We start from the raw sequence: 23,845 nt of genomic DNA, 5'->3' as shown, positions 1-23,845 counted from the left end.
TGATTTATGGCATTTTTCTCATCTATCTATATATACTTTTAATCTCTGCATCTAAAAACTACCAGTTCATATATTTTTCCCATTTACTAATTGAGGGGTGATTCATTCTTATAAATTTAACAAAGTTTTCTATGTATTTTAGATATGAAATCTCTGAGAAACTGTCTATAAATTAAACTGTCTATTCCTTCCAGTTTTCTGCTTTCCTTTTTTTTTTTTTTTTTTTAAACCTTCTGTCTTAGAATCAATAATGTATTGGTTCTAAGGCAGAAGAGCAGTAAGGACTAGGCAATGGGGGTTAAGGGACTTGCTCAGGGTCACACAGCTAGGAAGTGCCTGAAGTCATATTTGAACCTAGGACCTCCCGTCTCTGGGCCTGGCTCTCAAGCCACTGAGCCACCCAGCTGCCCCACAAGATAGTTTTGATAATTACTGTTTTAGGGGGCAACTACATGGCTCAGTGGATTGAGAGCCAGTCCTGGAGATGGGAAGTCCTGGGTTCTGCCTATCAATTAATATTTCTCTAATTATTTAAATGTAATTTTATTTGTATAAAAAGTGTTTTATGGGGGGAAGGTGGGTGGCTCAATAGATTGAGAGCCAGGCCTAGAGATAGGAAGTCCTGGGTTCAAGTCTGGCCTTAAATACTTTCTAGCTGTAAGAATCTGGTATTTTATTCCATCTGTAATTACTTTAAATGGGATATCTCTTTCTCTCCTCTTATAGGATGTTATTAGTGATATATAAAAAGGACTTTATTATTATTATTATTTATAGGACTTTATTAGTGATTTATAAAAAGAGCTGATGATTTCTGTAGTTATATTTTATATTCTGCTACTTTGTTAAAGTTATTGATTCAACTAACTTTTTAGCTGAATATCTAGGATTTTCCACATATACTCTCATATTATCTGCAAAAAGAGATAGTCTTATTACCTCTTTGACCATTTGGATTGCTTCAATTTATTTTTCTTCTATTATTGATATTGTTAGCATTTCTATTATTATATTAAATAATATTGGTGATAATGGTCATCCTTGTTTCATTTCTGATCTTATTGGGAAGGCTTCTAACTCATCTCCATGGCAAATAATACTTGCTAATGGTTTTAGGTAGATGCTTTTGTATCATTTTAAGAAAAAATCCATTTGTATCCATGCTTGCCAGTATTAACAGGAATGAGTATTGTATTTTGTCAAAGGTTTTTTCTGCATCTATTGATATAATCATATGATTTTTGCTACTTTTGCTATTAAGATAATCAATTACATCGATAGATTTATATTAAACCATCCCTATGTTCCTGGTATAAATCCTGTTTGGTACCAATATATATTCTTTGTGATACATTGTTCTAGTCTTCTAGCTAGTATTTTATCAGGTTTTTTACATTCATGTTCATTAATGGTCTATAATTTTATCTCTCTGCTTTTGCTCTTCTTGGTTTAGTGTCAGCATCATATTTGTTTCATAAAATAAGTTTGGTAAAACTCCTTGAATTAACTGATCTTTAAATGTTTGGTAAAATTCACTTGTAAATCCATTGTGTCCTGATGTTTTTGTTAAAGGAAGTTAGTTCATTTATGACCTATTCAAATATTTTTATAAAATAGATTTATTTAAATATTCTATTTCATCTTCTAATACTCTAGGCCAGTGATGTGCCCTGTTTCCCCCAGAGATCAAGTGCCAGGCACGCCCCACCCTCCCCTTACCCAAGACAGGTGGGAAGAAAGGGCTCTTATTGGGCTGCTGAGTGGAGGCGTGGGTGAAGTGAGGAATTTCCTCAGCAAGTGTAGAGAGAGGGAGGGGAGTGGTCAGAGTGCTCTGCTCCCTTCCAGCTCTGCTGCCTGTAAGCTGCCCACTTTTCCCCCTGTGGGTTCCTATTGGCTGCTGGGCAGAGGGGAGGTGGACATGAAAAAAATGTCACCAGGCACAGTGGAGAGGGGGAGGGGAGCAGCTCCACTTGAGTCCCTTTGCTTTTCTAGTGATGAACTGGTTGGGGAAGAGGGTGGTATGCCCACCAAGAGTGCCAGAGGTTCACCATCACCAATCTAGGCACTTTATATTTTTTTGGATATTCTCATTGTTAAATTTGTTGGCATATAATTGAGCAAAATAACTCCTAATGCTTAGCCTTTTTTGCTAACTGCTGAAAGTCTCATTTTGTTCCAGCATCAAATGTGAAATAACAAAGTAGGAGCCTGAGTCTTAACAATCCCCAAGGAAGGAGATTTTTGCATTTGACAAGAGGTTAGGAAAAATAACCTCTAAAGCTTTGTTCAATACCAAAACCTGATTTAGTCTTTCTGGCATCCTTCCTTGGGACACATTTTCCTCTTCTCCCCACCATTTTCTTTTTGAGATTTCTCTTGAATTCTGAATTGAGAGTCACAGACCAGACTATTGAACTCTAGCCAAAAAAAAAAAAAAAAAAAAAAAAGAGTGCTTTTTGCCCCCCTCTCCCCCCGCCAATTTTTTTTGGCTCATCTCATTTTAGTTTGGGATCTTGAATGTTTTTGTCATAAGTTTGTGTGGCAAATGTTTCTAACAATACAAGCCAGTAGGGGCAATTAGGTAGCACCATGGACAGAGTACCTGGACTGGAGTCTAGAGGTCCTGGGTTCAAATTTGATCTCAGATATTTCCTAGCTGTGTGACCCTGGACAAGTCACTTAACCCCCATTGCCTAGACCTTGTCACTATTCTGTCTTAGAATTAATACTAAGACAGAAGTTGAGGGTTTAAAAAAAAAAGCAAAAACAATATAAGGCCATGGTAACATTTGTGAACAGATGGATTCCATCAGGTTCCTTTGTTCTGGTGCATTTCTACTTCAGCTGGTTTGCCAGGGTCTAGTTGTATTCTAGTTAAGTATCTTGTTTGTAAGTTCTAAGATTTCACCACTTTAGATAGACATAGATCTATTTTAAAATAATATTTTCCCATAATTATGTGGAAAAAACAATTTTTTAATATTCATTTAAAAAATTTTTTGAGTTCCGAATTCTCTCCCTCCTTCCCACCCTCCCTTTTACCCTTTCCCCTTCCCTAAGATGGCAAACAATCTGATATAGATTTTACATCTGAAATCATGTAAAACTTTTTTTTATATTAGTCATTTTGTAGAAGAGGAGGAGGGGGAGGAGAAGGAAGAGAAGGAGAAGGAAGGAAAATATATGTTTTGCTCTGCATTCAGACTCCATCAATTCTTTCTCTGAAGACAGATGGCAAAGATGGCATTTTTCATCAAGATTCTCTGGGATTGTCTTGGTCAACGTATTCTTGACAATAACTAGGTTATTCATGGTTGTTCATCAAAAATATTTTGCTGTTAATGTTTATAGTGTTCTTCTGGTTCTGCTTACTTCACTTTGCATAGTTCATGTAAGTCTTCCCAGGTTTTTTTTTAAATCATCCTGCTCATCATTTCTTATAGCGCATTATAAACATATACCACAAATTGTTCGACCATTCTCTAATCAATGAATAACCCCTTAATTTCTATATTTTGTTGCCACAAAAAGAACTGCAATAAATATTTTTGTACAAATAGGCCCTTCCCTTTTTTTTTTAGATCTATCTGAGATACAGACCTAGTAGTGGTATTACAGGTTCACAATTTTAGAACGCTTTGGACATAGTTTCAAATTACCCTCCAGAATGATTGCATTAGTTCACAACTCCACCATCAATGCATTAGTGTCCCAATTTTGCCACATCCCCTCCAACAGCTGTCATTTTCTTTTTCTGTCATATTGGCCAATCTTATGTGAGGTGGTACCTCAGAGTTGTTTGAATTTGCATTAGAAACAAATATAATGAGCAACTTATAGCAATATGAAATAAACAGATGCAATACATAGGTTCTTTTGAAAATGTTTCAATTGGAAGCAATCTGTTGGAGGAATTGGATAGAATGGGTCATTTGAACAGGTAGAGGAGTTAGCCTTGTTAAGGAGTTAGGCAACCTCATCATGTGAAACAAGGGTAAAAAGGAGATAGAAGGCATATGAGTAATAGGAAGTGAGGGAAAAGGGAGAAGAGGAAGTTCAGAGAGAATAAAACTGTTAACTTTTTCTGTAAAATATGAAGCAAAATTCTCAACTAAGAGAACAAGAGGAAAGGGAGCCATGGGAAGTTTGAGGAAGGATAAAAACATTTGGAGAAGTTTTGGAGAGTGGAATAATGAGTTGACAAGGCAGGTATAGTAGAATTGCCTAGCCTATATAATGCCTATATAATACATGATGTATTATCTGACCACTGATTTTATAATTTTGAATTTGCATTTGGAATAATATATATTGATGATTTATATCTTTGAGCTAATTTAGTTTTACCTAAATATTTAATATATTCAGGGTAACTGTGATCAGCATTTTTTGTTTTATGAGTGTATTCGACAGTTTAGGTTGTAAAACATAAATTTGAGGTGGATTTAGTCAGAACGGTTGTATGATTTTTCTCCACCTTCATTTAGCAGCACATGTGTAGGAGTGAAGGTAGCAAATGATAGGAGTAATTTGTAAGGAGAACTTTAATTAATCAGCTTATGATCATTTTATTAGTTAATGTATTAGGTTGCAACTGTGTGATTTATATTGAGACAATTATTAGCAGACTGAATAGCTATGTATGAGATAATACTCAGTAGGAAAGAATAATCAAGAAATAATCATAGGATGTGTTGTGTCAGTATTAAAGTAAAATTATTTGTGGGAAGCCGTTCGATGTATTAAAGCCTTTGGAGAAATAGGATCAAATTTAGGGCCTGTTATCTGGATTCCCTACATGACCAATCCAGACTGAGGCAGTCTTTGTGTTTGGTTCTGGTCACCTGAGCCCCGAAAAGCTCTGGTACCAGCAGGTAGGTTAATCCAAAATCAACTTGATCCCTCCAAGAGGCTATTAGGAGTCATTTAGAGAAACAGAGTCTGTAACAGATATTTTATCTGGATCCCATTACAAAATCATCGGCAAATAAAACCGTGTGTATGATTTTTCTGCACTGCATGTCAGGACAGACAGAATGGGCCATCTAAGATAAAAATCTGAGGCTCCTCTTTTGACTCAGTCTTTGATCCCCACCTTTCTTAGAATTCTTATTGGAGAGCTTTGAAGTGGCAGACCAGCATCTACTGAGTTAATGATTCCTTTCCTTGATAATTGAGAAGCCTGAATCCTAACAAATGTTAATTAGATAAGAGTGCATATTCAGATTAGAACTGGCTCCTTTAGGATTTGACTGTGAGCATCTCCATGGGGTATTTCCTCTCCCAGAATTATCCCCTACTAAGTTGGTGGTTGGAATTTGAGCATTTGTCTTTGCACCTTTACTCTTTAGACTTCAATGGGTTATGTGTGATTTATTACCCCTTCACAACTGTGATTCCTTTGTGTTCTTTGCTTGAAATCAGTATATAACAAACTCCCAAGCCCGCAGACTTTGGGACAGCATGGGCTAACCACTAGTCTAGTTCTCATTTTCTTTCTCCTGCCTTAACCATCCTATGCCACCACACCGCTCAGGACCCCAAAAAATCATATAGAGGCATATCTTTATTACTGACATCACCTCTGTATATCCCCTCTCAGGGCTCAAGGTCTTCGGTTCCTAACCAGAGTCAGGCTTTATTGTGAGACTGTCTCTATCTCAATAAACCTATTTTTTTATTTTTGGCACCTCACCTAATAAATTTTCACCACACTACATTGATTCATTACATATTCTTAGCCAGAAATAGTTGATATTCACAGGAAGAGTTCTAACAGGGCAAACTTTGGAGAGTATTATCAGAGATTTGACATATAAGGGACTTATAAAGGGAATAAAATAAGATCAGCGTCTTCCCCTCTTTGCTCCGTCCTTAATCAGATCAAGGGGTTGAGGTCTGACACCCAATTATCCCCTCTAAGGGCATAGTGGTTCCTGGCACTGGAGATCAAGAGATGATTTGCTGGTAATTAGACAGACCTAAGGTGGCAGAAAGATCTAGATGATGTAGGGGCTAGGCAGTTATGACAAAGCACTGGAAGTCCCAGTATAGGTAAGCTATTTTCTGCTGTTGCTGCTGCTCATTGCTTGAGCCAGGTGTACTTTATCCCCCTTACAGCAGCTCAAAATCCTTGGCAGACATAATTCAGCCCAGGCATCCCATCCTATAAACCAGTGATGGGCAAACTACAGCTTGCGGGCCAGATGCAGGGTGTGTGGGGGCCCTGAAATGTTCTATCTGGCTGTGCAACATTATTCCTAATCTGACATACAATGAGTAGGCTACAATACAATGAAACTTCGAAAGAATTGCCTTAGAAACAGACAGAAAGATGAGCATTTCCTTTCCTTTGGCCCCCTCTTTAAAAAGTTTGCCGGGGCAGCTGGGTAGCTCAGTGGATTGAGATCTAGGCCTAGAGATGGGGAGGTCCTAGGTTCAAATCTGGTCTCAGACACTTCCCAGCTGTGTGACCCTGGGCAAGTCACTTGACCCCCATTGCCCACCCTTACCACTCTTCCACCTAGGAGCCAATACACAGAAGTTAAGGGTTTAAAAAAATAAATAAATAATTAATTAAATTTAAAAAGTTTGCCCATCACTGTTATAACCCATTTCACCACCGCTGGTTCCCTGGGGCCCCCCAGGGTATCTTTTCCTGGTAGCCTTCTTTCCATGCAATTAGCTCACAATGGTGGTGACATTTCAGGGAGTGCAGCAGGGATAGGCTCCTAGGGATGAGGTTAATGCTGATTAGGTCTTATCCAAAGAATTAATTGATGATGGTTCAAATCAGGGGTCGGCAACTTTTTTGGCCGTGAGAGCCATAAACGCCACATTTTTTTAAATGTAATTTCGTGAGAGCCATACAGTGCTCATAGTGCGCGCTCCTGTAACAGTGCCTGAAAAAAAAATTGACTTTATGGCTCCTGCAGAAAGAGCCATATCTGGCCCTCAAAAGAGCCAGATATGGCTCAAGAGCCATACGTTGCTGACCCCTGGGGTAGAGGTTCTCAGGAATGCTTTTTATCTTGCTTAGTTACTAAGGTCATTTGTTTGGGCAGTTATTGTCCTGTGTCTCCAGGGAACTGATGTCACTTTACCCATGGTCCAGTGGGGGGAGGCATGCTGGACTACAATGTAAATAAGATGCTAATGATATGATAAATACCCTTGGGCCACTTTATGTCACTTTTGCTCTTTTCTCAGCAGACTCCAAAGGAGGGCAGTGAGTATGGAAATTGAGCATTGTTTGAACCCAGTCCTGTGTGACTGGGAAACTGAACCCCCAATGTTTGAAGTTCAGTTTCAACCAAAGATTGATGTGAGTTTTTTTCATGATTGTGAATCTAAGCAACTTACATGTCTTATATGAAAGGTAGCCCCATTCTAATCAACTAGTTATTGTTTCTATGTTCTTTTGACTGCATGCAGCCATTTGGCAGGGTTCATGAAACATTTCAATCCATATCATCAGATGATGAGGGGATATATATTTCCATACATTCCAAATAATATCATAATAAAGAAATGGAGGGGAAAATGAAGAAATGAAACTGCCAAGTCCTTCTCTGAAAGGGAGGCAATACCTGGGTGATGCCAGCTCCTTCCCCACCACTCTCACCCCACCATCCAGAGGTCTCCCCAGAGAATTCTTGGCCATAATGCAGAGGTGCAGGTCAGACCACCCAGAGAAATTCTTCTTAGGATGACTTTCTGAATTTTTTCATCTTAATTTTTATTTGTAAAGGTTCAACCCAAGCAAAAGTGCCACCACAGAATTTGCTAGGCAGAGGCCTCCTGAAGCCAAGATACCACTCTCTGCTTTCCCCAAAGCAAATTAAAACTAATCTTTGTTATTTAAAAAAGAATTATTTTTTTTTGCTTCGACTTTTGGCCAGCTATGGTGTTCCGTCTAGAATTTGTAAACAAGAGAAGTCTTCTCCAGCCGACCTCAAGAGGAAAAAACTGGATAGTGGAAAGAAGACTAGAATCCTAGGATCCTGAAGGAAGGTTTTAAAAAATATTTCCCCCAACACATGGAGATGTACCTGCTGGAGGCAGAGCGGAGGGAAAATGAAAACACTGGCGCTAAGGATCCTGGGAAGTCGTATTTCTTCCCTGTTTGGGAGACAGAGACAGAGACTTGGAAGAGTCTGAGAATCTTTCCGGAAACGAAGGAAGAGGACCCGAAGGAAAGACTCGGTGGTAGCCAATGTGCCCCATGACAGCTACGTCATCAGTTCCCTTTACATGGAAGCCTGCAACGGAATCAGAATTTAAACTAACGAGAGGAGAGGTATATGTCTGTGTTTTCATTTTTTAAAAATCCAGGGCCCCTATAACTTCAGAAAACGTATTTGGAAAATTGTTACTAAAAAAAATTTTTTTGAGCAAAGAAGCAAAACATGGAGCAGTTAATCTTCTCATCACTTACACTCCTTTCTCTCCAGTTGTGTGAGACAGGGACCCATTTCCTAATTCTATCTTAATTCTATTAAACCCTGCATGTAATAGGTATGACCTTAATTCTCATAAACACCTATGGTTGACCCTTGGCGTGACCTGCTACCTCTTGGTGTTATGAAGGTGTGGAACAAACTCATCCCTTTTTCCAAGTCCTCAGCCAGGTCCTGCCTTCTCAATGTTAGTGTCCCCTAGGTCTCCTGCTCTTTGTCTTCTTCTTTAGTTGTAGCGGAGAAGCAGAGACCCTTAACTACCAGCATCCAGTTGAGCTTGGGGGTTTTACAAACATCCATAAATTAGCATATCCTGTTGAATAAGGGTAGTTTTGCAACTGTATGCACTAGCAGGTCACCCTTCCTCCCTCTAAGTAAGACAGCTTTGAAGATTTAGAATTGTGGCTCCGGGACACATCCTTACTTCCTCTGCCTAACTATTAAGATATGGACACCAGACCCCAGCCCTGTAGACGCCAAACCCTAGCCTTCCAAACATATATATATATATATATATATATATGTATGTATATGTATATATATGTATATGTATATATATATATATATTCCCTCCTTTGAATGCACCACTCGGGATTCTCTTTGCTGAGCTCCCCCAGTGCGCGCACTGGCAATAAAGCTTTCTCCTGCCCGATTGCATTGTCTCGTGTGTTCCTCTGGTGGCCACCCATTTCGAACCCTAACACTTTCCCTAGATTACTTTACTTATTGATCTCAATCAACACCCATAGATTTAATTACTATCATTATGCTAATTTTGATTCTCAGATCTGCTTATCCTGCCCTAACATCTCTGCTGACCTCCAATCTTGCATCTTCAACTGCCTTTCAGACATATCAAACTAGATGTCCGGTAAACATCTTAAACAGAACCTATCCAAAACAGAACTCATTATCTTTTCCCCAAGCCCCCCTCCCCACTCCACTTTCCTTATTGCAGTAGAAGGCAACACTGTCTTCCCAAGTGTCCGGGAAAAGACCAGTACCTCTGGTGTAAGGGCTTGTTGACTCCTTTTCAGGCTGCTTTTCTCCTTTGTTGTCCATCTGCCATTCGGCTCTCACCTGTGGCTCCAAGAAACTGGAGCATGTGTGGCAGCCTACCCCAGGAAAACCATGTGGGCAGGTAGGCTAAACCAGGTTAAGGCTATTGGGCCAGACCTCAAACTCATGGGTGAATTAGGGAGTATTTACCCCAGGTAATTGAAAATTTCCCACCAGGCATGTGAAGACTCTTCTCCTACCTCCTCCCAGGATCAGAACAATTTGCTTAGAGCTTGGTTGGAAATCAAAGCCGAGGTCATCCACTGAATCCTGGTTGTCTTGAGAGCACAAGACTTGAAGGACTTGAAAGGAAAAGAGAGTGAGGTGAATGACTTGTTATGACTGCCTCACTCAAAATCCATTTGGGTTCTCTTAGAGTTTGAAAGGCAGTTACTAACCAGAGGACAATATAGGCCCTCTGGCTCTCAACCTAGGATTCATCTTAGATCCCTCATTGTCATCCACCATACCCAAGCTGTTGCCAAGACCTGTGGGTTTCACCTTTGCAACATCTCTGGAATATGCTTTTTCTCCTCTGACACTGCTACCACACTAATCCAGAGCCTCATCACCTCACATCTTAATTATTGCAACAGCCTGCAGTCTCTCCTCACTCCAGGACACTCTCCATTCAACCACCAAAGTGATTTTCCTAAAGTACAAGTCTGAATATGTCACCTCCTTTCTTAATAAACTCTAGTGGCTCCTATCAATTCCAGGATCAAACACAAAATGCACTTTTGGGCATTTTCAAAGCTTTTTGTATCCCTAAGGCCTATCCTATCTTTCTAGTCTTCTCTTACTTTACTCCCCATCATGTACTCTTCAGTTCAGTGACACTGACCTCTTTGCTGTTCCAGAAACAAGATCCTCTGTCTCTTGGCTCCAGGCATTTTCTCTGGTTGTCCCCCATACCTGGAATGTTCTCCCTCTTCTTTGCCTGCTGATTTCCCTGGTTTCCTTTAAGCCTCAATTAAAATTCTAACTTTTACAGGAACCCTTTCTTAACTGCTCTTATTTCCTTCTAATAATTATTTTCTATTTATCCTGTATGTCAATTGTATATATTTGCATACTGTCTCCTCCATTAGGTTGTGAGTGCTGGAGGGCAGAGACCATCTTTTTTTTCTTTCTTTTTTTTTATGCCCTTATCTTCTGTCTTAGAACCAATGTATTGGTTCTAAGGCAGAAGAGTGGTAAGGGCTAGCCAATGGGGTTAAGTGACTTGCCCAGGGTCACACAGTAAGTGTATTAAGGGTTGATTTGAACCCAAGACCTCCTGACTCTCAATCCACTGAACCACCCAGCTGCCCCCAGGGACCATCTTTTTTTTAACCTCCTTTCCTATATTCAGCACTTAAGACAATGCCTGGGACATGATACAGGCTTAAATAAATGTTTTGTTTGATTGGGATAGTTCTAGGAATCAAGTAGGAGTGACCTTTCCTAGTGTTTATGCACTAGGATTTGGGCTTCTAAACCCTCCAGCTTCATTGTAGTGTTGGATCACTATCTTGGGTAAGAAAGCATACTCAAGGGGCAGCTGGGGTAGCTCATTGGAGTGAGAGTCAGGCCTGGAGACAGGAGGTCCTAGGTTCAAACGCGGCCTCAGCCATTTCCCAGCTGTGTGACCCTGGGCAAGTCACTTGACCCCCATTGCCCACCCTTACCACTCTTCCACCTATGAGACAATGCACTGAAGTTAAAGGTCTAAAAAAAAAATGAAAAAAAAAAAAAAAAAAGAAAGCATACTCAAGAGCTGTTGGGTTTTTTTCATGATTGAAAAAAGATAGGCAATTAGAAGGCCTTTTTAAAGTTTACCACTTCAGACAAGGGGAAGGGAGCGCTGGAGGGAGGGAATAAATATTTACTTAGCTTCTACCTTGTACCATGCACTAAGCACTTTAACTTTGTGGCAGAGATTAAGTGACTTGTTCAGAGTCTAGCAGCTAGTTTGTGTCTGAGACTGTTTTTTTTACTCAGGCCTTCCTGACTTCAGACCCATCCCTCTGTCCATTGTGACAGGAGTCTAACATAGCAACCCTTGAGAAATGCATTGGTAAATATATAACCAGATCTCTGGGGGGGGAAAAAGTTCATCTAATATTTTAAAGTTTATTTTGCACTATTAACATTTTCTCTTCCACTTTCTGAAGTTTAATTAATCAACAAAATAATAAACCAAGACCTGATTTGTAGCTTCTGCTGATTTGCAAGTTGTTAAATCCTCAGTGAAAATTTAACAGTTAGCTCTTGTGAGCTTATTCAACTGGCTCTAACACACTCTTGCACATATAATATATAAAGGGCATCACTCTTCTTGGGTCAAAGTTAAATATAATCTATTCTGCCCTCAAAGAACTTACATTTCTACTGGAAATGTCTGATTTGTATTACATAATGCACTCTCTTCTGCCCCTGAAAGACCCATGAGAAAAACTCCTGGGGTAATCTCATTTTCCCCCAGAGTAATTCACAACATTAAACATACCCACTCATGGGCAAAACATGGTGGAAATAAGTTTATATAATCAAATAAGTTAACATGTAAAGCCCTTTGTAAACCTCAAAGGGCCTTGTAAGTGCTAACTATTATTATAAGACAGAGTTCCTTCCCTCAACAAAATTGCAGATGTTAAAGCTTATGTTGAATTTTAAACTTACTGTATATCAAATCCTTTAGGAAATTTTTACAATATTCCCAGAAGCAAAGTAGTATAGAAAAATTAATATCTTGCCAAGTTTGTAAATAGGAAACCTGAAGAGTCAAGAACAAATCCCTTTCAAAATAAAGTATTTGTCATTCAGTGCTTAAAAATGGAAAAGAAAATAAAAATGAAATGCAAGTGATTTTAGAATCATGTGGTTACTTTTTACTTCATATTTTAACATTAACATTTACTTCTAATTTTAACATTCTTTGAATCAGAGAGGCATATCTTAGGCTAGGGTAAGAGTCAGGAATGCATGGGTTCAAATCCCATTTCTGACAAATACTGGTTATGTATCGCTGGGCAAATCACTTAACCTCTCAGTGTTCTGAGTTACTCTCTAACACTATCAATTGTAGATTATTTTGGACCTGCATTAGTAGAGGGAGTCTCCCCCTTATCCCCAGAAGTGCCTATAAAGCTCCCAGGAGTTACTGGACAATTCCTCCCCAGGTAAGGCTTATAGGACCGAACAGTAGCACTGTTGGGAGGTGACTTGTTTTTCAGCAGCAAAGAAGGGGGTAAAATTGTCAAAGAGCAGTCCCTCAGAGGCTTTTAATGGGGTATAGATTTTGAATTCTCTCCCCACCAAACATGGATCTCCCAGGGAGGGAGAGGTCCTTGGCAGATAGGCAGAGGAACACTAAGTAAGTGATTGTACAGGACAATTCTCTGTTACCTGTGATGAGGAATAGTTACTATGCAGAAGGGTCATCTTTGTTGTAATCTGGATATTCCTAGTGCTGCTCTTATGTTAACTTCTATATGAGAGACTTACTATGAGCTGCAAAGATTTGACATCACTCACCACTTGGATCAGATATTTCATTCTGAAAACTGGTCCTTCCAAATTATGTGGTGATGGTGATTGGGGGAAGCAAAGCCTAAGATTTCTGGTCTTCTTTCACTCATACTGTCAGGCCTTCAGGGAGCTATTACATTGTTTTGTTTTGTTCTTTAAATTATCTTTTCTGTTTTCATTTTTCTTTTTCTCCTTCATTGCTGCCAGTATCAGGATCCTTACAACCCTGATGCATCATTTAAGTGATGGAAGGTCCTCCGGAAGGTGAGAGCAATATCCTAATCCCGTGTTGGTGAACCTATGGTACATGTGCTAGAGGAGGCTGCTCCCCTCCCCCTCTTCACACACACCTGAGGACATTTTTCACATCACTTGTCCCTCTGCCCAGTAGCCAAATGGAAGCACTTCCTCCCTCTTTTGTCCAGGGTAAGGCATGTGGCATGAGGGTTGCAATTTGGGCACTTGGTCTCTAAAAGGTGTATCATTGCTGTCCTAATCCCTCCATACAAGTTATGTTAATTTTTCTTAAAGAATATTCAAACTGTCCTTGATATTTGATTAGATATTGACATCACTTCCTAGTTGCCTGAGGATGAAGAAACCTGTTCAGTAGTTTGGCTGGAGAACTGTGCTGTGCTAGCAACTCAAAGGAATTAAATCTGTCAATTAAATTTATATCAATCTATCAATTAAATTTATATCAATTAAATCTATTAAATATCAATTAAATCAATTAAAGCTATCAATTAAATCAACTTATTATGAATTCCTTTTGAATATCCTTCCCCTGCTTTGACTATATAAATCTCCTTTTGATAATTCTTGAATGACTCATGTCCTAATCTTATTTCTATATTGAACCCAAACTATAAGGAGTCTAGCCTAGTCAAGTCTACACTAGGACACACTGTTTTTGAAATTATTTTTTAAGGTCCATGCAAAGGTGTTCTTTTTTTTTTCTCTTCCTTAGAGATGATTGCCTGTTATTTAAAAGAAAATCCAGTCATCATTTCAATAAATGAATTTAGTTTCACCTGACATCATCTCAAAAAATTACTATATTTCTCATTTGAAACTATTTTATTAAATGAGACATAACTATAAATAGGTATCACCACTTGACCTAGGAACCAAACACAGCATACATTTTTCTATACATTTAGATAGTCAAATGTTGTGTTCCTGAGAATTAAATATACATGATCCAAAAAAAGAACTCACTCACTTTCAAGCCACAGACTCTCAAATTCTTGAGTTCTTCACCTTGTTTCTCCCTCTGAAACAAACATTGATAAAATATTCTCAAATATATGTTTTCAGTTTTTTTCTTCCCTAGAAAACATTGCAGAATTCCCCCAAATCTACTCAACACAACTGTCTTCAGTAGAGTAAACATGAAAAGATTCTGGAATGAACCCTAAAAATGTTTCTTCTCTGACAAACTAAAAATGTCAGAATTGAAGATTCTTCTTGGAGGAGTGTGTTGTATTTTACTGCTTGATTCCTTTCACTTAGTATGTTAGCAACTAGCAGCTAATGCTTATGAATGTATACTCGTGTAATGAGAACCTGAGAAGACTATGGAACTCTGTAGGTAGACATAACAGTGATGTCATAGACCCTTGAGGGAAACTTCTAGAAGTGAGACTCTGTTCATAACTGAGATTAAACCGGAACGAGGCTTATTGAATAAAGTGGGATCCAACAAGAATGTAAGACAGAGTACAATCACTTGTGATTAATCCATCACAAAGGAAATCAAAAGCTTAACCACCCGACACTTCAGAAAATTTTGACAATAAGTAGCCTAAGGAATAATACCAAATTGAAATCACCAGCTGTGACAATGGAAGAAAGTAATGAACATGATCAACCTGTTTCAGCGGGGAGGCAAGAAATGAGAAGAAGAAGGAAACCTTCCCAACCAATGGTAGATAAATGCCAGCAAACAGATGTCACTGAGAAAAAGAAACACCTGACAGGTTCACAACAGGCAACACCAAAACCTGTCATGAGCCATGGTAATGTACATGAAAGCAAAGGAAAGCATTCTAAAGAATGTGATAAAGTCAGATTGTCTTCTCAGCTTCAACAAACCTGGCAGAGGAGAAAACATGGACAAGAAGTAGCAGATAAATCCCAGCAGACAGAGGAATGTAAAGTAGGGAAAAAAAAACCCGTAGCAAAGAAGGAAGAAACTCTACCCCCAAAATCTGAATCTGAGTGTGAACAACCTGCTCAACCATCTAAAGAACATGAAATTTCGTTATCCAGACGCCCAAGCCATTCTTTGATAAACAGATCTCAGCAGACAAGTTGCACTGGAGATTGGGCTCTTATGGCCTACTATGGCATGTGCAGAGAAATGATAATGGTGGATAAGTGGCAGCAGACTGGCATGAGTGAGGCAGAGTTCATGGCGCTTTCTAAGCCTGGAAGCAAAAAGGATTCATTATGTCAGCCAGAAGATACTGTGGAACCTAAAGCAACACCAAGAACATCCCGAGAAAGTTCTGCTGGCAAAACTGCCCCTTCTCCTAAAAGTGCTCCTGCTAGCAAAATTTTCTCTCCTCCAGGAAGTGCCAAAGTCTTCTCTCCCCAGGGAAGTACTGAAGCTGCTACCCCTCCTCCCAGAAGTGCTACTGCTAGCAAAACTTTCTCTCCTCCAGGAAGTGCCAAAGTCTTCTCTCCCCAGGGAAGTACTGAAGCTGCTACCCCTCCTCCCAGAAGTGCTTCTGCTAGCAAAACTTTCTCTCCTCCAGGAAGTGCCAAAGTCATCTCTGCCCAGGGAAGTACTGAAGCTGCTAGAATTCCTTCTACCCAGGCAAGCGCTAGGGGTAGCAAAACAGTGTCTCTTCAAAAAAGTGTTAGCAAAGCTTTCTCTTCCCCAGTAAGTGCCAAAGTCACCTCTGCCCAGGGAAGTACTGAAGCTGCTAGAATTTCATCTTCCCAGGCAAGCCATCGGGCTAGTAAAGCCTCAGCTATTGAACCCCCTGAAGAATCTGGCTCTGCAATAAGAATGACTTCTATTGTTAAACTTGAATCTTTTGACAAAAAGGCTCCTATTGAACCAGAGTCTCCTGCTTTGGAAACAGAGTTGCCTCCTGAGGAAGGAGCTCCTCTTGAGGATGTAAAAGTAGAGGCCTCTCCCTTGGAAGAGGCTTTCCTTGAAGAAGTAGAGGCTACCCCTAAGAAAGAAGCTGAGGTAATAGAACCTCCTTCTGAAGAAGTAGAGGCTGCACCTAAGGAAAAAGTAGAACCTCCTTCTGAAGAAGTAGAGGCTGCCCCTGAGGAAGAAGCTCCTCTTGAAGTAGAAGCTGCCCCTGAGGAGGAAGCTCCTCTTGAAGTAGAGGCTGCCCCTGAGGAGGAAGCTCCTCTTGAAGTAGAGGCTGCCCCTGAGGAGGAAGCTCCTGTTGAGGAAGTAGAGGCTGCCCCTGAGGAAGTAGAGACTGCCCCTGAGGAAGTAGAGGCTGCCCCTGAGGAAGAAGCTCCTCTTGAGGAAGGAGAGGCTGCCCCTGAGGAAGAGGCTCCTCTTGAGGAAGGAGAGGCTGCCCCTGAGGAAGAAGCTCCTCTTGAAGGAGAGGCTGCCCCCGAGGAAGCTCCTCTTGAGGAAGTAGAAACTGCGCCCGAGGAAGGAGCTGGAGAAATAGAGCCTGTTCCTGAGGAAGGAGAGGCTGCCCCTGAGCAAGAAGCTCCTCTTGAGGAAGGAGAGGCTGCTCCTGAGGAAGAAGCTCCTCTTGAGGAAGTAGAAGCTGCCCCTGAGGAAGAAGCTCCTCTTGAGGAAGGAGATGCTGTCCCTGAGGAAGAAGCACCTCTTGAGGAAGGAGAGGCTGCCCCTGAGGAAGAAGCTCCTTTTGAGGAAGGAGAGCCTGCCCCTGAGGAAGAAGCTGGGGAACTAGAGCCTGTTCCTGAGGAAGGAGAGGCTGCTCCTGAGGAAGAAGCTCCTCTTGAAGAAGGAGAGGCTGCCCCTGAAGAGGAAGCTGTGGAATTAGAGCCTGTTTCTGAGGAAGTAGAGGCTGCCCTTCAGGAAGAAGCTCCTCTTGAAGAAGTAGAACCTCCTTCTGAGGAAGTAGAGGCTGCCCCTGAGGAAGAAGCTGAGGGATTAGAGCCTGTTCTTGAGGAAGGAGAGGCTGCCCCGGAGGAAGAAGCTCCTCTTGAGGAAGGAGAGGCTGCTCCCAAGGAAGAACCTCCTTCTGAGGAAGTAGAGGCTGCCCCTGAGGAGGAAGCTCCTCTGAATGAATCTGAACTTGAGCCACCAGAAGAAACACCTCAAGATGAGCTAGAGCAACCCCCTGCTGAAATGGAGAATTCTCAGACAGAAGTTCCTTCTGATTTACCGCCTCCTGAAACAGCTGAGTGAGGAAGAGTCCCCAAAAAGGAATCATAGTATCAAGTTAAAATTTAAGCACATACCTTAGAAAAGGGTAGGGCCCTGAAAGTATCGAGGGGAATTGTCAAAGGAAAAGGAACCATCACAATTGGAGTACATATTGGAAAAATGAATAATAAAAAAGGAAAGCGGTTTAAAATTTCTTGTGTTATTGCCGCTAAAAATAAGATTAGAGTAAAGAAAAGACCTATTTTTAAAAAGAATCATATATATTGGAAGTCATTACTCAAAATGTCTTTTAAAAATGAGCCCTTTCTAGAACAGTGCCCAGCTCATAGTAGGTGCTTAATAAATATTTGTTGAATTAAATTTGTCAAATTCTATTGGAAAGGCTATATTTAACAGTATGACTTCATCCAGGCTTTCTTTGAGTTTGTTTTGCTATTATACAAAACAGGAAGGATATTCATTTTTAATTGGTATTTGTTTTAGAAATTACAGCCTTCTCTGAAAATCTTTCACCATTCCTTATAATTTTCATTTTCACAGTTAAAGTTTTAGAACTTTGTATAATTCATCATACTTTTTATTCTCCTTCCAACTATCTTACAAGATGAATATTTCTTTATTCTGTCTTCATCACATTTTCCATATACTCTTGTATACTTTACACTTGAAATTTTGACTAGGGTTAAGTGAATACATATTTCCATTACAAAACTTTTATTTCCCTATATTCCTATGAAGCTGGCCGTAAATATTTCACCAAAAGAATATGTTGAGGGTAAAAGGAAAAATAATAAATTACCCACAGGTCAAACATCATTTTAGAGGTTTGTTTGTTTTTAAAAGAATATTTTGTGCCTGAACTCTTTTGTATCTCACCATAGAATATAATAAAGTATATATTGGAGTTAAGGGACTTAATCAGGATTACAAACTAGAAAGTATCTGAGGCCAGAGGACCTCCTATCTCCAGGTCTGGCTCTCTGTCCAGTGAGCCATCTAGCTGCACATCGTAGCTGCTTTTTTAAATGTTTGTTTGTTTTTTAATGATTCTCTCTGAACACAAGGAACAAAATAGCATAAACTAGAATTATCAGAGTTTTCTAAATAGTTCACCTAAAATTCTATATGGGTTTTTCTTGGCATGGTCTGTGTGAATATATAAATATTATTACAAAGTGGAGTAGAGTACAAATATAGGTCTTTTGACAGAAAACATGTCCAAAAGCTTGGAAAAAGCAAAAGCTCCAGAAACTATAAGGCAACTGGACAATGGAACAAAGAGGAAAATTTTATAGTTTCCTTAGCAATCAGGGAATCTTTTGGGTTTGGCTGGCTATTAAATCTTTAAATGTGACAGAACAGTTTTAAAAATAAAAATAGAAAAGAAAGCAAATTATGTAGAAGTATATAGAAATATTTGAAACCTTTGGAACACAAGATCTAGCCCTACAAAAATACCCCAAGAGAATTTGATAGCATGTTCAAAAAAGGGGTATGAGGTCAGATTGATTATATATCATTTTTATTTATCCTATTTACAATTAATTGATTTTGTCCTGTAACTGCCTAAGTCATAGTTCTTTGACTCTGAACTTAGTTTGGAAATTCAGCTGGTCTGTAATGAGTTAAGTTTAGAAATCCAGTTCTCCTGCTGTTCTGTTCTTGGATCAAGGAAATCTGCTATCCTTGAGGAATATATGGGTCACTGGGAATCTGATCTACTACTTTTACACCACCAACCTATCCTTCAAGGATATCTGGTTTGCTCTCCAAAGAAATCTGGTCCATTATCTCTAACCTTACAGTTAGACTCAGACAGTGAACTTTTCTTAGTCACAGGAGGGAAGGAGAGGGTTGTTGCTAACCTCTCATTCCTAGTTTGAAATCAATCCTATTGTCTCCAGTGCCTTGACAATCCTAGATGACAGATTGGATGTGGGAAGGTGAGAATATTGGAGTAGAAAATGACACCTAGGTGCTGCAGGAATTGAGTGAAACACACTGACTCCATCTTGTGACTTAATTCTGAATCTAGCTCAGTTCCCTTTCTATTCAGTTATGGATCTAGTCTATTTTCTGCTTTGTGATAAAACTTTATTCAATTATGGGAACTCTAAGAAAATTTTATTGTGTTATTTGAACCTACCTCTGCATAACTGGAAAGCTGCTTAGAGTTCCTTACCTAAGGGCCTAGTGACCAGAAACCTGGTCAGAGCTGAAGATTGATGCAGGTTTTTTCACCATTATACATCTCAAGTAAACTATATGACTTGTTTGTATTCAGGGTCTTTGAACTGACTGGAGAGTCCATTGTGCCTGTTTGCTAATAAAGTGTATAGCTTAGATCGTTTCCTCAATTATTATTAATTACTCACCCAGTTTTGGTGAGGTCAAGTTAGGCTGCATAACAGCCTTTCAGAAAAACTAGAGTACTCTGGTTAACTTTTCACATAGAAAAAATTTTAAGGAAGACTGCCTCCAAAGGACAGACTCCTGTTCTCAATCTCATTTTATTCCAAGGTAAGGTAAGCGCTAGGTTTAGAATTCAATTTATGGGAGAGACAGAGCCAAGATAGAATAAGGCAGGAAGTCCCTTATTTCTCAGAAATTCACCTCCAAACAACTATTTTTTTTTAATCCTTACCTTCCATCTTGGAGTCAATACTATGTATTGGCTCCAAGGCAGAAGAGTGGTAAGGGCTAGGCAATGGGGTTTTAAGTGACTTGCACAGGGTCATACAGCTGGGAAGTGTCTGAGGCCAGATTTGAACCTAGGACCTCCTGTCTCTAGGTCTGGCTCTCAATTCACTGAGCTACCCAGCCACCCCCTCTAAACAACTATTAAAACAACCTCAAAACAAAATAACAAAAGGACAGAATGAAATAATTTTCTACTCAAGACAACTTAGGTCAACAGGAAAGGTCTGTCTAACTGAGGTAAAGGAGCGCAAGTAGCATCTAGGTAAGCTGGTAGCAGATCTCATCCCAGTAAGCCAGTAACAAGGCTCATGCACCCTGCATCCTGGCACTCTGTAACCCTGACATAGCCTAGAAGGCAACCAGGCCCACATAGCCTAGTAAACTCTGATGCCAGATCTTCCATACTGAAGCCCAGTATAGTTCCTAACACTGCCAGCACAACCTCACAGATAACCAGGCCCATGTGGCCCCTGGCCCAAGAGGCTTGCAACAATGCCCCTTCTACCCAGAAGCAGCACTCAACTTTAGCATAAATGTAAAAGACACAAAATAGGCCAAAAAATAAAGAACGTGACTACAAAAAGTTAAAGAAAAGTTGAAATAGAAACTCAGAAGAAAACAACAATGCCAAAATGTTTACATGTGAAGCCTCAAAAGAAAATGTGAAATCAAGCAAAAAAGAACTCCTAGAAGAGCTCAAAATGGATTTATGAAAACAAATAAGAGAGGGGGAAGCTGGGAAGCTCAGTGGATTGAGAGTCAGGCCTAGAGACAGGAGGTCCTAGGTTCAAATCTGGCCTCAGATACTTCCCAGCTGTGTGACCCTGGGCAAGTCACTTGACCCCCATTGCCCAGCCTTACCACTCTTCCACCTAGGAGCCAATACACAGAAGTTAAGGGTTAAAAAAAAAAACAAATAAGAGACAGAAGAAAAATTGGGAAAAGAAAATGAGTGGTGCAAGAGAATAATAATTTTTAAAAAAGAGTTAATAGGTAAAGGAAGCACAAAAAAAAATGGAAAAAGATCTATGAAAGTTCATTGATGAAAGCAATTCCTTTAAAAGTAGAATTGACCAAATGGAAAAGAAGATACAAAAACTGAATGAAAATAATTCCTTGAAAAGTAGAATTGAATGAGTAGAAACTAATGACTCCATGAAAAATCAAGAAACAAAAGCAGAGGAATGGAAAAATAGAAGAAAATTTGAAATACCTTATTGGAAAAATAACTGATCTGGAAAACAGACCCAGGAGAGACAATTTAAGAATTTTTGGACATGGTGACTCAGAGGATAGAGAGCTAGGCCTAGAGACAGGAAAGAGGTCCTCAGCTCAAATGTGGACTCAGACACTTCCTAGCTATGTGACCCTGGGCCAGTCACTTAACCCCAATTGCCTAGCTCTTACTGTATTTCTGTCTTGGAACTGATACTTAGTATCAATTCTAAGACAGAAAGTAAGGTTTAAAAAAAAAAAGAATTATTTGATTGCCTGAAAGCCATGATCAAAGAAGGAACTTGGACATAATATTAGAAGAAATTATTAAGGAAAACTGCTCTGATATTCTCTGGATAGATTTTTTAGTAACTTAGAATCAGGGGATGTTCCTAATAGTTATAGGAATGACTAAATTGTATGGGATTGAATTATGTGACAGTTAGCATAGATCTTCAAGAGATTCATCTGGTAATTTATTTTTACTCTAATTTAGCTCTTTTCATTATTCCATGTTGAAAAAATTAAGGCTAGAAAGAGTTATGTATTTGTCTTATTTTGTCTTTGTTTTGTTTCTTTGTAAAATGTAGGAAAATGTTTGTCTTGTGTTGTATTTAATGTTGTTTATAGATTCTGCCACCTTGAACGATTTCTAAGGGGAATAAACAGCCAGCCAGAAAAATTGCTAAAAAGCTGTAGCTAAAGGAATTTAAAATACTGAGGGAAATTAATGAAATTAATACTTGAAGCAGTTCTGTTCCTTTTGCCTCGGGATGGGTGATTATATACTCTCCAGTGTTGTACCCCAAAATGCATTTCCTTCTCCCAGATTAAAGATTCTTGTTCCTACTCCATGGCCACATTGGGATTATAGAGAAAAAGTCATGTAAGAGAAGAAAACTTTTTCCTGGTTTATAGAACTGCTAAAAACATCTTAGTGAATTCTGGGGATTTTGAAACAGGAAATTTATTATTTTTAAATCACAAGAGAGAACTCCTAGGACTTTGGGTAGTTCCAGGAACTTACTCCTTTTTTTTTTTTTTTTTTTTAATTCTGTACTGATAAAGCACCTAGCAGAAACTTAACATATGCTGAAATATCTTAGAAAGTTTTGGGGTACCATTCTGTAGAATGTTTTAAGGAAAAAAATAAGAAAGTTTTTGTAAAAATTTCAGGGGCAAATAACACTTAGATCACAGTTTTTCCTGAAGATCGATGGACCTACTGTTTTATTGTAATGAAGGAAGGCAGCTAGTTTGAAAGTAACCCCAGAGTTAAGGGAGAAAGAAAGGAAAAGTTTTAGAATTGTATTTTATAGTCATCTTTTATCAAGTCTTTCTTGACCATGAAAAGAGAAAACATTAAGTCAGGAAGCAACTTTAAAATGAGTAAAATATTATTAAGGAATAGAAAGGGTGATTTAAACTGGAAAAGAATCTGTAAGGAAGGACCCCCTACCCCACCTCCATCATCATCTGGACCCTGTTCTGTTGTAGCTAATGGAAATACATATTAACAATGATAAGAGGGGAAAAGTGATCAGGAACCAGGAATGTCTTTTGGAAGACTGAAATAGAACTTTTGAAGCTTTATATGGGGTCAGCTAGATGGCCCAGTGGATAGTGCCAGGTTTAATGTCAGGAATACGTTCAGATTTGACCTCAGACACTAGCTGTGTGACCCTGGATAAATCACTTAACCCTGTTTGCCCTTTTAAAAAAAGCTTTATATAGCATTTAATTGTTTAGGTAAATTAGAAGCAAGCTCAAAGAATATGAGAAAAAATATAATCTTAAGCTCTTAGAAACCCCAGAAGGTGGCAGTATTGCAATTAATTGGGATTGTATAAAATTTTGTGCTAAATTGCAGAAGAAAACTTCTATGGAATAAAGATTAGTTATGTGTGTAGGATATGATTAGGAAATTCAGTACTCTGCCCCTCAAAGACATTCCAGGACACATTCTTCAGTCTTTAGAATCCCTGAACTTCAATGTAAAAGAATGTGAGGGCAGCTGGATGGCCCAGTGGATTGAGAGCCAGGCCTAGAGATGGGAAGTCCTAGGTTCAAATCTGACCTCAGACACTTCCTAGCTGTGTGACCCTGGGCAAGTCACTTAACCCCCATTGCCTAGCCCTATAACAAATAAAATTAATATAGAAGGATATATATAAAAAAAGATATTAGGGTGTCGGGAGCTATTAAGAGAAATTAGAATCTCAAGTAGATATTTTTATCTGGACCCCCTCAAAAGATCAATACAGACCGGCAGAGCCTTGTATCAATCTTTCCACCCTATCTAAATACGGGACGAGACAGGTGTGGGATATCTAAGATAAAAATCTGAGATTCCTTTTTTGATTCCTTTCATAATTCTCACCTTCCTTCAAAATACATTATAGTCTTATTAAAAAAGCTTTGGGCTCTCAGCACTCCAGCAGGAGGGGGGCTAACTCTGTTCCCCTTTGCCCGAGAACACAGATGGCTGGTAAGGCCAAGGCCTAACCCTTGGCAGGGCATTTTGCCCAGAATTAAAGTAAAATAATGAGGCTCAAAAAAT

At 39.3% G+C, this 23,845-nt stretch overlaps 1 protein-coding gene across 1 annotated transcript; it reads left to right on the top strand.

Moving 5' to 3' along the window:
- Positions 1 to 14,943: 14,943 nt before the first annotated feature.
- Positions 14,944 to 17,547, top strand: FSCB (fibrous sheath CABYR binding protein). The gene is made up of 3 exons (XM_044661989.1): positions 14,944 to 15,574; positions 15,647 to 16,578; positions 16,705 to 17,547. Exons 1-3 carry the CDS (start codon positions 14,959 to 14,961, stop codon positions 17,389 to 17,391), a joined length of 2,235 nt encoding a protein of 744 aa, XP_044517924.1. The 5' UTR covers positions 14,944 to 14,958; the 3' UTR covers positions 17,392 to 17,547.
- The last annotated feature ends 6,298 nt before the right edge of the window (positions 17,548 to 23,845 follow it).

This window comes from Gracilinanus agilis, chromosome 2 (assembly GCF_016433145.1).
Source record: "Gracilinanus agilis isolate LMUSP501 chromosome 2, AgileGrace, whole genome shotgun sequence".
Lineage (NCBI taxonomy): Eukaryota > Metazoa > Chordata > Mammalia > Didelphimorphia > Didelphidae > Gracilinanus > Gracilinanus agilis.
The sequence above is the reverse complement of the archived record's forward strand: the minus strand, read 5'-3'. Positions and strand labels throughout refer to the sequence as shown.